Source organism: Megalops cyprinoides, chromosome 3 (genome assembly GCF_013368585.1).
Source record: "Megalops cyprinoides isolate fMegCyp1 chromosome 3, fMegCyp1.pri, whole genome shotgun sequence".
NCBI classification, from domain to species: Eukaryota; Metazoa; Chordata; class Actinopteri; order Elopiformes; family Megalopidae; genus Megalops; species Megalops cyprinoides.
Genome location: NC_050585.1, coordinates 40,052,407 through 40,072,277, shown reverse-complemented (window position 1 = coordinate 40,072,277; position 19,871 = coordinate 40,052,407). Strand labels below are relative to the sequence as shown.

Below are 19,871 nucleotides of genomic sequence, written 5' to 3'. Positions count from 1 at the left end.
TGTTAGTCAGTAAACACTGTATTTTACATCATGCTTGTGTGACTTCTTCTATCTCTATCAGTTACACTGTTCTGCCTCACCAGGCAACAGGTGGAACCCTGGTTTGAATCTCCATATGCAACCTCAGTGAAGGGGGGTAGCCAAACAAGAACAATGCTAAGCTAAAACTTTCATTTTTTCAAAAGTGTATCAGTCAGCCAAAAGTATTGAGTATCTTTATATTGAATTGACAGTAGCGTATGGTGTCACACTGTATGAGAACTACACTCAATGTCAACCATAGTCGCTAACAAACACGTCACTGACCACTATATCCATCCATTCATATTAACACATCAACTGAATATTATAAACATAAGAAGCAAACCTTTATGTTGTATTGAGACTACTTCACATTCATTTTTGACATTCAACATTCACATTCAATTTTGACAGTAGTTCCGTATTTCACACACAGCTCATATAGCTGTATATAGCTGCAATAGAAAAAAAAAAGAATCGGAACAAAATAAAATAATATGGGTCAGTGATTTAAGCCAATCAGATCTCATGTGATTCCTGCTAACATTGTTGAGCAGCCTTGATTGGGCAAGGCTCACGATCTAAGCAACACAGCATGTTTCTGCTCACATGGCGCCATCTAGTGGTTTTAATTAGGCCATGCAGGTACTTAAGGCAAAGTTGACTCCTCTCTCTAGAGCAAGGATTTCACTTTGCAGAAGCAAGTTCAGTGAGAAAACATAAACAGCCTCTGGCAACAGATTTACTCCATCGTCTGATTTCAGAAGGCAAACAAAGAAATTATGTTAGCCTCCTAAAACATCAGAACTCCTAGCCTATACATGATCAAGTAAGGGCTACAGTATTTGTATCAGATTGTGTGAGTGGGTGACACTTAATTTGAAATGGCACTTCAAAGAACAGCCTTAATGACCTGACTCTAATCAACCACAATGAGAGCTAGAGGGTCACCACAGGGCATGCTTAGCATCAGCACTAGCTCTCCACTGAAGTCTCAACAGGTCATTCTGTCAATTTTCCCAGAATTCACAGCAGGAAGGATGTGTAGCACACAGGGACTGAAAGATTCCAGATTTTTATTTCCGACTGTAAGTGGGGAGATTAAAAATACATAAGTGTGAAGAAGGGAAAACAGGACGACCCCTTTACGAACATGAGCCTGCTTCATACAGTAGATAACCAAGGAAACGGCTAAGAGGAAATGCGGTCATCATTAGGTCACTGCACAGTTAACAGCTGCCTTAGTATTTTTATTTATAAACATATTTTATATAACACTCATTTAAAATGCTGTGCAGGTGTTTTGCTGGTTTTCCATAAATGGTAAACAAGTCTGTCCAGTGCATTATATAGGGAAACATACCTGCGTGTGTGTTCATGTGTGTAAATGTATATACTCAGCTAAAATATCACTATTAGCAATAGCAAAGAGAGGTTATGAGCTCTCAAGGAAGATGTGGAGCTCTACCACACAGCTGTATCACATTACAAATCGGTTATTGCTAGGGTAGCTCTAAGTTACTAGGGTACCCCATGGTCTGCAACGGCACAATGGTACTGTGCCCCATTTTCCATGGACATAATCGATTATAAAAGGCAGTACATGGAGCGCACGACTGATCCGATTGGCCCACTTCTGAGCACACTGTGCCCACCTTGGAGCAGGTTCAGGGGTTCCATCAGCTTGGCCGTTCTTAAATTCAGCCATGTAAAGGGCGTCAGTTAAAGGAGAAGACAGTGGTCAACTGGACAACAGCACAAGCAAGAGGGTTCAGATACAGCTCAGTGCAAAAGCATTAACTGCCCTCTTCTCTCCTTCTCTTTTTTTTTTTTTTTTTAAAGTACTTGAAAAGTGTGTGGATAGTTGCAGTTACCAACCACATACCCTGATGATTCAATATAATACCATTTTTACCAAAAAGATATTTGTTTTGAGTATGAAACAGATACAGTTGGAGCAAAGAGAGTTACTTCTGGGTGCTTGCCACAACACACACAGTAACAACACAATTCATTTTAAAGAAAGGAAACAGGATACAACTTTTATTCACACTTTACAAAAAAAGCTATTCTTTCCCATTGTACTACAATACTATAAGCAATTCAACATAATAACCCAGACTTTTACTTTGTTCCAAAGGAAAAAAGGAGGAGTAAAGTAAAGGACAGCAAAGAACAGGTCCTGGACAAGGAGGACAGATCTACTGTTTTCCCATTTTCCTTTTTTTGTAAAAAAAAAAAAAAAGATTAAAATTCACTTTTGCATACCAGCAAAAGCACTTTAAAAAGGTCATAAGATTCAGTTTTCAGAGGGTAGCTGCACTAGTGATCTACTTTAAGTGCTTGTCAAATTGATTTCATTTAAAAAAAAAACATGAAAATTGAGCAAAGAACAACGTCAATGCAGCATTGTTACCACACCGTGAATAATTTACACATTTCATGTTGGTATTGGAGAGGTTAATAAAATGACAAGCTAGACCACGCTACGTTTCTGTCCCATGGGACAGAGGAGTTAGAACAAACCCATTAAAGGAGTTGAGGTTGGAGGGGATGGCCCATTTTTCTTAAAAACATCTCAGAACACAGTTACAGCAAGAGATGGACTTGGTTCTTTACAGTTGGCTTCATGAAATTAGGCAGGGGGATGGCACTATGCACAGAGGGGGGACTACAGGCATGGTCTAGCTGTAGAAAAGCACAGGTCTAAATAAACACGACTGAAAAGAAATTGCCTGAGTAAAAAAGGGGGGGGGGGGACTGGAGTGGCCCCTTTGCTGATTATCAATTCGAAACAAGACCACGGCGGGGAGGCGGGGCTTCTAAAGGATAGCGGAGCATGAGACGGAAAATTACGGATGAAAGCAAGAAAACGACAGAGAAACAGCACTGCAGTAACGGGAGAGTCTCAACAGCTAAGCTGCAGCTAAAATAACCACAGAAAAAGAAAAGCTCTTTACCTGATTGCGCTAGAATTCAACGCCTCCCAACAAAAAAGGACACAGTAATATTCAATCCCACCACTGATACAAAAAAACAAAAAAACGACCTCTTAAAATATCCACAAATGTTTTAACAGTATCTAAAAAAAACAAGAAACAGAAAGTAAACTGAAAGAGGTTGTTCGGGTGTTCTCTGACTGCACAGGCAGCGTTGGTCTGAGATTTGAGCTGGCGGGGCACAAAGCTTCTGCCCCTATGCGCCATCTCTGAGGGTGAACACAGAGCACTGTGCCTCTCCCCGCCACCACCAGGGGGTGATAGAGGAACCCGGATGCAGGTAAAAGCCAACAGTGGCAGCCTGGGGAAGGGGGGGGCTCTGATTCCTGGCAAAATTAAATTTTCACCTGCTTGTGTGACCAGACGCAGCGGTGGTGTCTGTTAACCCACCGACAGATTTGTTTTATAATCAAGCAGATTCTGACAAAAATTATTTAGTCTGAATGACAACTTGGAGTGCAAAGTTTTCCAAAAGGGAAAAAAGCAGTGCATCTAGAACATGTCACTGAAGAGAGTGCAAAGGAGGAGCACCTGGAACAACCTCTTTAGTCCTTTGTACAAGCTGGTCTTTTTCATTTAACATCTTAAAACGGATACAAATGTAGCCTTGGTTTACAATACAATCATTGTGTTTTTTTTCCTCGAAATCTGATCATAATTCATAGTACAAAAATGCCACATTAGATCAGGTCTTTTGTGGTTCATATACAATCATGTAAAGGTTGAGTCCAAATTTCTACATTATACAAACATTTGTATGAAAACCGCTGGAGTGGAGGGTAGAGTTATGGCCAGGGAAAGATACTACTGGCCTCTTTGACAGTGCTACAAATCTGTCAGTGTGTATGTGTGTGTGTGTGTGTATATGGGTGCATGTGTATGTGTGTGTGCGCGCACGTGTGTGTGTGTGTGCGCGCACGTGTGTGTGTGTGTGTGTGTGTGTGTGTGTGTGTGTGTGTGTGTGTGTGCTGGTGCCCATGAGAGAGCCCACAAACCCCCCTTGCCCCCAAATCCCCCCCAGTTAAAAAGGTGGAGATGACAGCTGGTCACCTTGGAGTGTCAGTCACCACTGCATGAGTGTGAGCACTGCTGGAGTGTTAGCGACGTGGTGTATGACCATAAGCATTCTCACTGTTAGAAGTGCTAGTGGCACGGTGTTAAACTGTTAGCGTGCTCATGGTTGGAGCGCTAGCGGCATGGGGTTAAACCATTAGCATACCCGCTGTTGAAGGGCTAGCGGAATGGCGTTCGACTGTAAGCGTCCTCACTATTAGGAGTGCTAGTGGCATGGTGTTTGACTATTAGCATGCTCACATTTGGAGCACTAGTGGTACGGTGTTAAACCGTTAGCACGCTCACTGTTGGAGGGCTAGCGGTATTGAGTAAGGCCACAGAGTTAGCACGGTTTAGCTGTTCCCTTAAATCAAATCAAGCCATCTTGCTCCATTTTCCCCACGCACTTTTTTACCTGAATATGCAGTACAGCGTGCTAGCGCTACGCAGAGTGACCAACTTCATCTCCACCTTGAGGGGACACCAAAAAGCAATGGAAAACAAAACAAGAAACACACAGAAGATGACCACAGAGATGGCTGTATGACCTCAACGCATGAACCAATTTTACATTTTTGCCTAAACATTCAATTTAATTTGACTGCCTCTTGCGGCAGAGGGGATCAAATTGAATTATGTTCTAACATTCAGCTGGGTGAGGGACTTAAGAGGCTTAGTATTCCCCAAAATCCTGAGTGCCCCTTTGTGGTAAGTGACACCACTCTTTATTCACCTTACAGACGGCCTAAAATCGTAAAAAAAAAAAAAGCTAGCAGTGCTTCCACTGCTGACTCGTTCGGAGAAAACTCGACGCGACTGCACCACTTGGTAGAAAAGCAAAGCTATAGGACAGGGCTGGTAGCACCAGGAGAGCTGGTTTTAACACCAGCGAGTGTTAAAAGTGAGAGGTTGGCCTGCTGCCTCCTACCCTACCAAGTCTGTTCCACTTCAGCAGAACCCTGTCACATGGAAGGTGCTCAAAGATGGAGGCTATGCCACAATGTGGGAGGAAGGCCAAAGGACCCATGGTTAAAGCTGTTAAATCTGTAAAAATAATAATAATAAAAATGGTTTTCTGGGCACACAGTATGTTTGGCCTCTGGATGGTTAAGACACACATAATTCCCTGTAGACTCCGTATGGTCCAACACGCTTCCTGTGTGACTCTGGATTCTTCCTCCATGTTGCGTGCAAAGCCCGTATGTACCTCAGCCTTCTGAAACTAGCTGTGGACTTTTGGTGCAACAATGATGGGAAATATCAGGATAACAACAGGAGTGGATGGGGCAACAGACAGGAACCAGGAAAAGGAAACCAACCATCACTGTGGTCTGTTACAGTATAACAAAAAAGAATCAAAGAAGCGAATGGGACATTACCATTGTGTCTGGAAAGATAGCAGACATCGTTACAAAGATTGACTTTAGCATTTGATTAAATAAAAAAAAAATCCATGAAAACATTTAGAAACAGAAAAAAATCCCTGTTGGCCATATCTCACTCCTCTCATGTATTACTCAGATTTATACAGATTTTGAGTTTCTTCTGGAGTTTACAGAACAGAGCTTGAGGGGGAAGCAATTGCTCCCTCTAGTGGCTCGGAGGACTACCTGCGGCCTGGAAGGTGGATTCCATTGACCGGTGGCAGGTAGGGCAGGACGAGCTCCAGTTGTGCAAACAGGGAGAAGTGATCAGAGGGGATGTGGGGGTGTGGGCAGCCGGTCACATTGTTCTCAAGAAGCCACTGTGGGTCCAGGGGCCCTAATACCCCCAAAACATTGAGCAGAGGCTGAGAGTAGAAAATGTAGTCAATGACACCCTGCAAAGAGATGAAAAGGAAAAAAAAAAGGTTAAAAGGGGCATTTTTGTAAATGCACCTAGCGTACATCAGCAAGAACACTAACTAACAGAGCTTGGACGCCAAGTACTTACCTATTAATCTGGGGCTGACATTTTTCAGGAGCATGATCACATGTGCAGACATATGTTTATTTATGTAGCACAGTGGTTAAGGAGCAGGACTCGTAACCGAAAGGTTGCCGGTTTGATCCCCGCTGGGACACTGCTGCTGTACCCTTGGGCAAGGTACTTAACCCACAGTTGCCTCAGTAAATATCCAGCTGTATAAATGGATAACATTGTAAAGAACTGTAACCTATGTAAGTCGCTTTGGATAAAAGCGTCTGATAAATGAATAAATGCTAATTTATTGGGAATCTAACCAGCAACCTTCTGATTACGAGCCCTGCTCCTTACCACTGTGCTACACTGCCGCCCCCTGTACAGCTGTGCCAGTGTTGACAGCTGGATATGACAACTGTGGTAACTTGTGAAACAAATTTCACAAAATATTACAATTTTTCTCATCCTTTTTTCTCAATAAAAAAATTCTCATCCTCACACATTGCCACAAGTTTAGTGGTTAGTGAAATGAATGGAGAAAAAATAAACTTGCTCCCTGAAGTTAGGGAGGGCCATGGTGCTTTGAATGTACAGCCTGCTCCTGTCAGTCCTGTGTCATGCTCTGAGGCATGTACGAAGGGCTCGGCGGTGACTGGCATGCCCGCGTGGGTGGGGTCCTCACCTTGAAGTCGAAGGTGTAGTTGGTGTAGGGCATCAGGCCGTTCTCATAGGCACTCTTCAGCTTGAAGCCATGCGTGATCCTGCCGTTGGACGTGCCGTTCTTGCCGTTGCAGTTGAAGTTGGTCAGGCTGTCGATGTAGCGCAGCTCCTTGAAGTCCTTGTGTGTGCAGTCCACCCCACCTGTGCTCAGGTACTCCACCACACCTGCGCACACAAACACACACACAGACATAGACACACACATATTAATCAACTACCCACACAAATTCCAACAAGCATGTATGGATGTTATTTTCCATTGTGTATTTAAATTATTCCCATCATTACTGTTGTAGTTCCTGTAATGGTAGCACTGATGGTAGCAGCACAATTGGCAGCAGCAGCATTGATTTGGTTGAAAGATGCCCTTCTGTGGGTAACTTATCCATGGATCCATCACATGGGAAATAAACCTGCAACCTTCCGGTTCCTCAACCCCAGCACAGCCACGGGGTGCCTGCACTCACCTGAGTCAGGAAGCGAGTTGAGATCGGCGCACAGGACCAGCGGGATGGCGTTGGTCTCCCCAGAGATGGAGGACAGCTTGAGGCTGCGGGTGGCCTTGTCCACGATATTCTTCACCTCCGATAGGAACATCATCGTCTGGACCAACTTGACGTCCGAGTACTCCGGGTCCCAGTGCATGTGAGCGTTGGCCACTAGGAGGAGCTGTTTCTCCATGCCGTGTAGAGGCTTGCCGGCTGGAGGGAGGAGGAGGTTGTGTCTCTCTGAACTCTCTCTCACACCGGGCATATGGCTGTTCAGCATTCTGCATGCCCTACGGTACTGTGTGTGCAGCCACGCATCTGTGCGCCTCAGTGTCTGTGCGCATTGAGATGACTTTTACAGCTCTAAATTACATTGCTCACTTGTTTGGAGCACGCTCTTACTCAGAGCAGTAAGTTGCTAAGCGCATGTGCTAAACAAGTAAGCAATGGATTCAATGTATTAATGTATTAGTGCCGGTTTCATTTTTCCTCAGACCCACCTGACTGCTCCATCATCTCCTTGCGCAGTTCCAGCAGCACGGCCACGCCGATGTTGTCCTTGGTCATGACCCGGTTGAGCATGGCCTCGGAGCCCTCTGAGTTTGCCATGGCCAGCTGGTTAAACTCCACCGTGTGCTTCTGCACCAGGCTGAACCTGCGGGGGGAGCGAGAGCCGGGGGTTAGCGGAGCTAAATGAGACTGTGTAGCTGTGTAAGGAAGTGCAACCGTAACCAGAGGGCTGCAGGTTCAAATCCCAGGCAAGACACCGCCTGCTCTCATAAAGAAGGCACTAACTAACCAGAGCTGCTTTAATGATGAGTATCTGAATATAAATACTGGAACATAACTTGTATATAAACATGAAAAATGTCATCTATGTGAGTCATGCCTGGAAAGGACACATAAGTGAATAATCCCTCTGACACATGCATTTCATTGGGAAGGCCTGTGCATAATGCTAGCAGTCTAACTGCAGCCATCATCTTTAATGTGCCGGTAAAACTGGTAAAACCCAGCAAACAAGCCGGCGAAGGTGGCCACTCACTTCTCTGTCTTGTAGAATATCGCACAGCCGTCCACGTGCTTGCGGTCCGACTCCGACATGGTTCTGGCTCGGGACTTGGGGCTGAAGAAGCCTTCGTATCCCTGTTCCTTCAGCTCCACCAGGAAGTAGTTATAGTACTGCTCCGTCTCCACTTCCTGTCAGAACAAAGCCAAAAATGGTTCTCATCCAAATCTAGTGAGTCCTGCAGTTTTCCAAAAGGGTAAAGACACCACTGATAGGGAACAACACAAAGACCTTCCACCAAAAGCTACTCCAGAGAACACACCTCCAATCAAACCTGTCAAAAATGCGCTCACTCCCACGTGGCCTTCAAACCCAGAGCCACGCCCTCGCACACCTCACCTGCAGGCTGATGATGTCTGCGTTGCAGCTGAGGATCTCTTGCATGATGGACTTCTTCCTGTACTCCCAGTTGAGGGCCCAGGAGGGGCAGTAGCCGTAGAGCTGGCGGGTGGCGTACTTGTCACAGAGCACGTTGTAGCACATGACAGAGAAAAGAGCTGCCAGCCAAGGAGAAGAGGGGACAGGGGGTCAGAAAACAGAATTGGGATGTGAAACAGGCCCTCCTAACAATGACAATGAATAACTATTGTTATTTTATGGTTTGATCTTCAGGGGCTCTCACTGTTACTTTATCAGCCATCTGCAGGTATCCGAGTACCATCTGAGTGCATCGCATGAGGGCACCGTGTTACTGCACTGTTAGTTAACCCCTGCCACCCTTCATGAATAAGTAGTGAGCTCCTGAACTAAGCACACTGACAGGGTTATGGCGGTAGAAAGAGGACCGCTCACCTGCCGGTCGCGTACGGTCAGCCTCCTGCAATACCACCCAGGACCGGGGAGGGGGTTGCTCTGTGGTGACTGCGGGAGGGAGCAGACACATACCAGTTACGGATTTTATGAATCCACACCAAAAGCATATTTTAAAAACATAGTGTAATTGAGGTCACTGCTCAGGCATGCTGTTTGTACTGGAATGTTTTAGGGAGGAGGACTAGAGGCTTAGAGAGGAAATGGTTTAGGGAGAGATGCCTGTGAGGGCTAAGTAAAGTAGCAGAGGGGGGAAGTGCCTGTGAGTGCTAAGTGAAGGACTGGAGAGGGAGGCTTCCTTTAAATGAAGAGGAGAGGGAGGGTGTAGGCCTGAGGCAGAGGGAGGGTGTGTGGACACTCTGAGCCTGAGAAGGCTGAACTCACTGCGTTTGCTGGTGCCTGCCAGGTTGTCCAGCAGGTAGTTTAGCAGTCGGCGGGTGCCATCGGGTTCCTGGTAGAGGTTCAAGATTTCTTGTGCAAGTGGGTTTCCTGCGCAGCGTCAGAGAGAGGACAGGGGAGTGAAATGTACAGTGACCTGCACCGAAACACATCCTCTGCTTCTGCATCCAGCGCCTTACGCTTCTCAAGCACTGCAGAGGCTTGCAAATCGGGACGGATAAGGGCATTCGCTCAACAACGCAAAAACCACAAAGACCAAAGAAATGTACATGCACGCCGAGTCCATCTGCAAGCAGACTGAAGCAATGATCTAAAACAAACAATCATAAATATAAAGGCCAAACAATGAGCTTAATGACTATGGCTAAATCACAAGTCAGTTTCAGTGATTACTAATCTTTAAGAGGGACGAACAGCTCCCCTCCTAAGACTCACCTTTCAACCCCAGTGTCTGTAACTGAAAGAGCTTTCCCAGCTCAAAAGGCAGAACCCGCAACTGGTTGTTATTTAACAGCAGTTCCCTGAGGACAGATACAGAGGTGGGTGTTTCAGATTACATTTTCTCACAATATCCATTTATACAGCTGGACCTTTTACTGAAAGCAAATCAAGTTATTTTTTATTGATTTACCTTACATTGTAACATTTATATCCAGGCCCTTTCATAAAACAAAATGTACAAAATAGACCTTTTGTGTATTTCTTCTAGTTTTGCAGATAGTCACCTTATATAAGCAAAAAAAAAAGGAATTCTGAAGTCACCTAAATCATTTAACCAGGTGTTCTAACAGTCAATACACAAACATTCTTTTTACTGTTAATCCCTCTGGGGCTTCGCAGCACAAGGCTCAATGCAAGGCAAAGGGGAATATACTGATGACACAGGGAAAGACACGCACAGCCATACCATATGGAAAACTTTTCCTTTGTGTCCCTGTGAAGGGTTATACCAACAGCTCGCTGGCAATTGACACAAAGCACGCACAAGAGTGGCAGATCCTTTTATTACAAGTCTCCTAGCAACATTGTGTAGGGTCACTTCGGGTAATTATGGAGAATTGACATGAACACACATCACCCTTGCTCTGTGCATCGGCTCCTGCGGGATGGATCTCACAGGGGCAGCCAAACAATGTTTCTGTCATTTGTTTGTTACTTCAGTAAGTTATAACTCATAACTGGGACAGTGTACGATATTATGGAGCTAATCTTGCGGCCGTAAAAATGAAATATCATATTTTTAAATGTTCTGCTCAAGTGCACAATGGGAGCAATAAAGATTCAAGCCTCCGAGCGTCCAGCACCCGATACGACTATAGCCGCGCTGAAATCAAACAGCTGCTGTCCTGAAAATAAGCCGTGACCCCTGAGAAACAATGAAAACCCGGCTATAGGAAAGAAATGCAGCAAACATCGTCGCCAGCCTGGAAGGGATGATACTACATGATTTATTGGCTTAACAGATGGCATTATCCAGGTCAACCTCCATCACAACAACACAATATCAACCCCCAATAGCATGCTCAGGAGTGACAGACAGACCCCGCCCCCGTTGAGGGTGTGAAACACCAGCCTGCAGTGGGTTGGAACAGGCCAGGCTGTCCTGTGGTCTGACCCCTTCACCGCCATTAGCAGTGTTTGCATCTCACCTCCACTCTGGTCGGCCCTGAGCACGAAACACTTACTGAGAGGCATGCTGTGTTAACAGCAACCCACCATCACAGAATCACACCTCACCCACTTTAACACACTGCAATTTACCGTAACCCCTTCCTCTCTGACACTCTCAAGTGCAGGGCTGGTCTTCAGAGGAACATAAGCGCGCTGCTGACGCCTCTCAGCCTCGTTTCCTGGGTGGCTAGTGATCACAGCGGCAGCAGTGTTCATTGTGGTGGGGGGAGCTGTTAGCACAGGGGGAAGCTGCTCTATGAACCACACTATGAGTGTGCTCTGTAAGACTGCAGGAGTCATATCGAGGGACTGCAGGTGATTCAGACTGTCACCAGGGAAAGTATGTACAAATGGCAATCTCACAAACGAATGGAAATGAAAAAACGTCATCACCCGTCTCCATAACACCGTGGAGAGCTCAGCTCGCTGTTATGTAAGACAGGCAGGGTGTATTTTTAAGGGGTTCTCACAAGGAATGGGCAAGTCCTGTCCACAGCAGGGTCCTCAGAGAAATCCAGAGCTCCTCAAGTCCTCTTTTAGACAGAATGCAATTAACCTTTTTACTCCTGTCCTGTAACATCATTTGGAGAGTCAGAATCTGCGAGTGCTGCAAAGAATCATGGAAGGCGTAGTTCTCACCTGAGAGACACCATGTTGCCCAGCTCGGCTGGCAGGCTCCTGATCTTATTGGACGAGAGGTCCAGGTACACCAGGTTGTGTAGTTTGGCGATGTCGGGCGGGATGCGCGACAGGGAGTTGTCGCTGATGTGCAGAGCCGTCAGGTGAGTGAGGGACCACAGCGCCGTGCTGAGACTCCGCACTTTACCTGAGGGGACAGAAAGGCAACAAGTCACACACATGGACGCACAGGGGAAATGTGGCATTCAGACTGACAAACATCTTACAATAACAAGATCCTCCAGACACGCAATGATCAGAACAAGGATAACACCGTGCACTCTGCGCTTTGCTCACAGGTGGAGGAGGCCAGGGAGACAGGCTGTGTACAAACAACATTACAAACCTGTTTTGATGATTTCCCTCTTTAAGGAAAACAGAGCTAATCTCTTTAACACCGTGGATGAGATTTCACTACATGTTGTAAGTGCTTAGAGGTTTTTGGCCCAGACCAGAAACACAAAGTTATACAATCTGTTCAGTTGTATAACTGTAATTCCTCAGATTACTATAACGCTCTTTAAAAAAATCTGCGAAATCAGTGTTCACCTTAGTCCAGCTGGCAGGATGAAAGCCAGGCACTCTACAGCGTCAATGCGTAAGACTCTCAAATCTCTGAGCTATGGCAGCAAAGTGAATTACCGTAACAGCTCATAATGCATCACTCTCTGACACTTATAACAGGCAGAGGGCAACCTGACAGTCTCTCAGCGGCCCTGATCATAACGCAGAACAGCACCCTCTGCTGGATGCTTTAAAGCAGGCCTCCCTCCCAACCCCCACTTCCTTACCACTGATCTCAAGCTCTGCCCAGTATGACTTCTTCCCATTGGCCGCCTCCTCGCTCGACATTATTGTGTACATCCGCCGGGGGTCTGGCGGGTCATATTTTTCCTTGGGCATCCCTGTGATACTGCAGAGAAGACAAAACAACACAGCTGTTAACAGTGGACAGCCAGCATCTTCCTCGCTAACAGTGCATAACCAGCTGCCTCAGAGAAGGTCCTCTGCTTTTTAATTAACTCAGAAGTCACAGCTACAACCCTGGAAAGCACCTGGACTTTGGCTTCACGTCACATGTTTGCTAATCGCTTTCACTTTTTAATGTCCCACCCACAAAACACACCGTGTGCATGTGCATTCACATACACACACCCCCACACACCAAAGTGGTGCAGAAAGAGAGGGAATGAGGAGTATCTCGTTCCTGCAAAACAGCCCTGTGTAACCGACCAAATGATGACCCATACATACAATGACCACTAACTCTACACACTCTTACAGCTTCCACCACAGAGTTCAGCAGCACCAACGACTCTTTATAAACAAACAAACCAGACAAAAACAATGCAGTCAAGTATTTTCCAAACCAAGCATAAATGAAAGCAAATGTATGCAGTCAAAACAGTTCTGAGTGTAAAACCACAGTGCTGCTCATTTTCACAAGTCCTGCTCACCAGGGTGATAACATCATGGATACAATGAAAGCAAAAGAATATTTTGATTTCCATTCAGAAATACATATGCACAAACACCAGCATTTACAACAGAAGTATACAGCACACACACACACGCGCGCACACACACGCGCGCGCGCACACACGCGCGCGCGCGCACACACGCGCGCGCGCGCACACACGCACACATTGTAAAGCTTAGGCCAAAATGGCAGACAGACAGTGAGAGACAACAATAACAAGCTTACAAAATAAGATGCGAAAATGTATAGGATTAACATATTCAGTTCCCTAAAGGAGATACAGTTACACTGAAGGACACAACACAGTCTGCTATATGTAAGGGCATTAAGCAGCACCAACATTACATAATTACACACTTAAATTATTATTCATGAATTTCTCCATCACTCCTCCCCCGAGTCACCCGGTTTAATTACCCCACCTCCTCACCCCAGATCTTTACGCAGGTAAGTGAACACCGAGTTCCTCCACAGATACTCCATTTACTACAGAGATAGTCAACTCAGTTTAACAATGGCAATTCTGTCTCCGCCACCATGGGAAGCTCAAGTGTTCTGATTTGTTATCTAATGATGAATATTCAAGAAGGGATGTGGCCAAAGACAGACCATACAGAGCATGTGCTTCAGTACCAGAGTCTCCCATTACCATCCAAAACTAAGACACAGAACTAGAGAGGCCAGAAAGAACACAGACCCAGCACTCTTCTTCAAAACCAGTCAGGTCTGGCAAGAAATGACTGATGAGCCAATGATACAGATTAAATATTCTAAAAGCAGGCTGGTTCTTGAGTTTTCAACCAACCACTTAAAATACCTCACTGCACAAAACTAACCATACTGTGTGGATCTTCAGATTCGGAGTCCAGGTCCAAGGCAGGTGGCCAACATATGCATCAAAAACCTCAACAAAGCATTATTCCTTTAATGTGGGAAGCTGACGTTTTAACAGTTTGCTGCTGAAGCCTAGAGAGACACTGCCATTGCTTGGGATCAGTTTATTGCTGTGATGAATCTAGATTGTGCCCATAACCCAGGATGGCAGATATGATGAATACTTCCTCATAAATGATTACAAGTAACATACCAACCACTCTGAAAATACAAAACACAAAATACATCTTTCTGTGGAAAATCCCTTTAGAGAGATTGTTCTATGGCAGGTCCACGCCCACGGAGCTCAGAGCAGCACCTCTCATAGGACTCTCTCCCCGGGGCATATGCCCCCACACCCACGGTGCAACGCCAGCAGCAGCTGAGGGCCATGCCCGCAGCCTCACACACTCACACTTGCAGGGAGGCGCCAGGGTCCTGGGCGCCGACTTTGGCAGAGGGGGCGTGATGAACAGCTGAGGGCAAGCCACGACACATGCCAGGCATTCATATGGGGCAGACCGCAAATTTCAGACCCCTTCCTCACACTGGTGACTGGTCAGGGAGCACAGCCCGTTCCAGTACACCAGGGGACCATGCGCTGCAATACAGGCTGACACGTATTCCAGGACACTGGGGTGACATGGATCCCAGAACACTGGGGAACCATGTATTCCAGAACATTGGGACGACACCTTTCAGAACACTGAGGGACTGCGTATCCCAGAAGGCAGGAGGGGAAAAAATGGTGTCCGCAGGTAAAGAAAGAGGCGATGCCTCACAAATGATCATGGGAATCCTCTAATTTCATATGTGTGGCTCTTATTCCAAAGACACCACTGTTCTCAGTGACTGCTAAGGGCCAACCCAAACTGATAATTAACAACTAAGCCCACTTAAGCATGGCGCTCACAGCCCGGATTAATACTTGTATGCTGCATACACAAGGGAAAAAGGCTAAAAATAAACACAGCCTTTTCTGATCAATGTGCTCAGTGGGGTTCAAAACAACCAAACAACCTGTTAAGGCACAATGCAGCAGCCTACTGCACATGTGTATTATGTTAAGTGCTATGAGGTCCTTTTAATGAGGATGCTGCAAGTGCAGAATTGAAATGGCACTACAGAAGACATCTGCTCAGAGAAGCAGTCCCCACAATCAAACAACCACTCAGCAGTTTCATGCTCTGGAGGAGTTAAAGATACAGTGTTTACCTGTCAGAAATCTAGCAGCTTCTGCTTTCCTACAGCACGTGACTAAATCACAATGCGAGTTTCACATCCTGTAGAGTTTGCAGTTGAACGCGCTTCATGTCTGATTGTGACCCCACCCTGACAGAAAGCACAGAAAAGCACAGGGTTTCCAGGGCAACACGTCTATTTTTTTTTTCCACAGAACTTGCCCAACAAAACAAACCGTGCAGAGCAGACCATGTCACACAAAGAGATGCCACTTTGGTGCCCAGCCATATGCAGGCACATGCTGCATTACTGTCAATAAGAGAACAGATTTAAACTACCCCAGTTAAACAATGCTGAAGGTAAGCGTCAGGTGTTTCTCTGCTCCGGCAGATGTAGGAGAAATGAGAACCACTGTGAAAACACAGGCTTAGAACAGAACATGTCTGGTCTTCACACGTGATTCCACATTCATTAGTACAACATTATGTATGACATGCATACATAATCCTGTACTCTGAGACAGTTGTCTCCGTTTATGTATTAAGACCTGCTGAGACATGGAGCTCCACAGATCTAATGCCAAGGTCCCCCTTCTTCACACGTATCACACTTCCGTTTGCCAGTTAGCTGTGTCTCTGTGGATGGACTGAATGTTACCCCACAGTGCAATAAGCTCCTTATGTGCTTCTGTCTAACGTGTGTGTCGTTTCCCCCTCCTCTGTGTTTGCATCTTGCCGCCATTCTGCCTTTCTCCTTCTCACTGCTAACTGAAGGAAACAGCTGCTGGAACACTACATTGTTGAATGGTTGCTGAATCGTTGTTGGCAGTCCTTCACTTCAGACCAGCTTGTGAAACCTGACACTGAACAGGATTCTGGTAAAACATTTTCAGATATGCCAGAAATTGCAGCTTTTTGGTACGTACATGGACAGTTCAGAACAAACCAATGTACAATTTCTGCATGCACTCACCTAACTGTAAAAATAATCACAGTAACACTGCCAAAAAAGAACTCACTCCAGACCTGAAAAACACTTGTTTAATTAATACTATAGACCCACTCTTTCATCCATCTCTATACCAACAGACTGCAACACTTAAATATCTTCCACTTGGAGTGTCCCCCTCTTTGTTGAAATCATTTTGTTCCTTTTAACGAGGACCTGCAACTGTCACTTAAAACCTTTGAAAACTTTCGGCAGCTGAGAGGTTAGCAGTGAGGAACTCAAAAACAATCATTGCTAAACTCATACTACAGAAGCTGTTCTGTGTGTTTTACCTCTTTATCCAACAGGCCAACCACTGGCAAGCCCTGCTGTCCACAAATAACCCTCAAACTCCCCTGTGCATGGACTGTAACTGCCTATACGGAAAAGTGAGCAGGATCAACAATAGCAAAATTAAACCCAAAACAGAATCAAGAACAGAAGCAGCAACAAATGATGTGTACAAGTGATAGGGCATTTCAAAACCATCTTCATAACATTTTAGCTAGCTAGCTATGTCGGCCAACCTGAAAACCCCACTGAGTTGGTCTTAATTCGCATTAATGTTTTTGTAAACATTTGCACGGACACCGACAAGCCTGGTCGGGGAGGCCAGGGAGTAGTGTGTGCATATTAACTCCCTATTTGGTATGCTTTTCTCTCTGTTAGACACAACAGAAGCGCCAGACACAATGTCACGTTTCATTTCAAAGGTGAAAAATGCTAAGTGGCTACATCAGGGATCCTGTTTAACTACTTCTGCTGAGTAGCTGAAAAGCAGAAAGGTTTTGTGACGTAATTGTACATATGTACATACATCTCCCCCGGTGCTAGTCTTCCTTACAGACCTTTGTTTTGATCAGCTCAAGACAAGCTTAGGAAAAAATGTAAAATACTTAACGCTTTCATTTGCATGTGGAGCTTTTCGGTCCTTGCAACGGTGGACTATCTTGAATTTTGAGGGATTTGGAAGTAAAATCTAGCTCACTGCCTTCCTTTATAAAAGATGGGAAAACGCACATCCCGCCACAAAGACAACAGGGCTTGAAACAGATATAGAGCAAACACTTTATCGGTGCACTGGAAGCCATAACGCACGACAATCTCTCAATTTTCACAACTTAAAATTTTACACAGATGTAAAGCACCGCTCTGACAACATCTTAAACGGCAACTTGTACTTCAAATCCGTCCATATCCCACTATTTGCCCTGTTTCTAACGCCTGGCAAAAAAAAAAAAAACATGCTGAACACGATAGCGACAAATTGCCCTATTCATTTTAAACATACACACACCATGCATTACCTTACAAACTAGACAGCTGTTTAAACTTCTAGTGTTTCACATCCAAATCTGTACCAGATTACCAAACACCCTGACAATGATTGAAAAAGGATGTCTTGCAAAGGACTCCAAAAAGTAACAACTGAAACCTCGCGTGCTTCTGTTCAGTCGCGCAAATACATTTAGTTTTATAAGACACAACGAACATAGTGTGAAGCAGATGTAAACTCATCAAGTTTATGATTTCAATCCTGATCCATCTCACTCCCAAACTTTCTCCTGACAAACCGGACACGACATCGTCGCAGTAACTTGTTTTGTGATACAGCATCATGCTCCACACTCCGAAACCACATCAAGCGTAGACACAAGAGTTAACGAGGTCAATTTTAACATTGTATAAATACTTGGCCAGCTAACTCCCTGTGTCTGCCAAATATGTGCATTGGTTGTTTAGCTGATAGCTTGAAGCTGTCGCCATGCACCCCCTCTCGCAGATTAAGTCAGACACAAATACAACTCAGGAGTTCCCGCACAGTGTAAGGGTTCAACACCTAGCTAACACGCAAAAAGCGAACAAGCACCACATTTAAGGCGGACGACATGTTTGCAATTATTGGACCAATCACCTGTCAATCAACCGTGAATCTCGTTTCCTCCGCTGATCTAGCTAACTGGCGAGCTAACCATGATGTTCATCATAGCTACGAGTTAAAATGGCTCTAATTTAGGTTAGATGGCTAGGAAGGCCCCAACACGGAAACCCTACAATCATACAGACGCTACAGTTGTATAACCATTGAATCGTTACAAATAGTTCAGTCAACAACTGGCTAACTAAATAGCCTACTTATTGCAAACAAACAGAATCCGTGTAGCTATCGCACAAGTGAGCAACGATACGACCAGTTTAACTTAACTAATTAACAATGAACACTAAACGTACGCAAACGTGTGTGCACAAAGCATACGCACAATTCAGCTGGCACCTAGCGTTAGCGAGCTAGTCCTCTGGCTAATAAACTTTGAAACTACTCGCATCCTTATGTGGACCGAAAACACGACTAACAAACTAAAGAACTAATCGCAAATCGAGCCAACTGATGCAACAATAAAGTTACCTTACCTATTACTTTATAGCGAGCTGCTCTGACACACTAAGTAGTGGCTATAATCTAACTAGCTACAAAGATAGCTAGCTTGCTAGCTGCGCTAAGTGGGTTAGCTAACTACCCTCGACTAACAGCTGGCGACTCGTTAAAACGGCTGCTTAAATGTTACCGATGTCCGCTGAGCTTGCCTGATACAATTAATAAACAGCTAACAGGGAAGATATTGTCGTCCACTACCGGACAGCCAACTTTGTGAGAAACATTTAGCGCCTGAAATGTTTAGCTATGTTAGCCCAGTTAGACACATCCTGAAACCCAGCTAGCTGGCTATCTACCCACAAACGACCGAACAATAACGTTAGGCTTAGTCACATCTATTTTTCGTATAAATAGTTCGGTAGCGCTAACGTCCCCTTTATATCCATGGCCTGGTTTCTAACTTTAGTCGCTAGACAGCTAGATGTTTCTACGACAGCGTGCGAAATCACTGTCCAGCTAGCCACTTTTATTGTTAGCCAGACAGCTACATAAGGTAGCCACAAAGCTAGCTGTCGATACGTTTTGCTAGCTTGTTGGGAAGCTAGCTAGCTATCGCTGCTGACATCAACAAAGAGGAGAAACCAATCATTAGAGAAAAAAACGCGCACATACGAACATATTCAAAGTTGAAGTATACAAATATTGTTTTACCTGCAAACGCATACCAGATAACGAAGACGACTGCGTGTTTTCTTTGTTTGTGGTTCGCTATGTATCCGCCGCTGTTTTGCATCTAGCGCAAACAAGCATCATGGCGGCCGTGAGAATTTCGGTCAGTGGTAACAAAGCTCGCCGTGATTGGCTGGCTCGGTGAGGAGCGGGACCATTGGCCCGCTCGCTCTGCACGCCCCCGCACCGTTCACGCATACGCACGCACTACAGTACACGCGCGACGGCCGTGCGTTTGTAGCGTTGGCTGTGAACGCGTGGAGTAGGTACACGGCAGTTCAAATGCTCTGCACATCTTCCGAAAAAAAAAAACAGCAAACAAAAACATCAACACACTCTAGTTCGACCTTCATAATTCAGTGAAAGAGTATAAAAATGTCCATGTTTTGTTGCGGCGCAGTACAGTTTTCAAGTATGACCATGGTCGTAAATT

At 45.2% G+C, this 19,871-nt stretch overlaps 1 protein-coding gene across 2 annotated transcripts; it reads right to left on the bottom strand.

The window, feature by feature from the left end:
• Positions 1 to 3,945: 3,945 nt before the first annotated feature.
• LOC118775069 (CCR4-NOT transcription complex subunit 6-like) lies at positions 3,946 to 19,524 on the bottom strand. 2 transcript variants are annotated; one of them, XM_036524778.1, is made up of 12 exons: positions 19,421 to 19,511; positions 12,602 to 12,723; positions 11,772 to 11,958; positions 9,897 to 9,982; positions 9,447 to 9,551; positions 9,045 to 9,113; positions 8,592 to 8,749; positions 8,229 to 8,383; positions 7,684 to 7,838; positions 7,163 to 7,396; positions 6,658 to 6,860; positions 3,946 to 5,892 (listed from the first exon to the last, which is right to left on the bottom strand). In XM_036524778.1, exons 2-12 carry the CDS (start codon positions 12,711 to 12,713, stop codon positions 5,680 to 5,682), a joined length of 1,677 nt encoding a protein of 558 aa, XP_036380671.1. In that variant the 5' UTR covers positions 12,714 to 12,723; positions 19,421 to 19,511; the 3' UTR covers positions 3,946 to 5,679. The 2 variants fall into 2 exon arrangements, with proteins under 2 accessions (XP_036380671.1, XP_036380670.1); XM_036524777.1 differs by lacking the exon at positions 12,602 to 12,723 and having other exon boundaries at positions 19,421 to 19,524.
• Between the last annotated feature and the right edge of the window lie 347 nt (positions 19,525 to 19,871).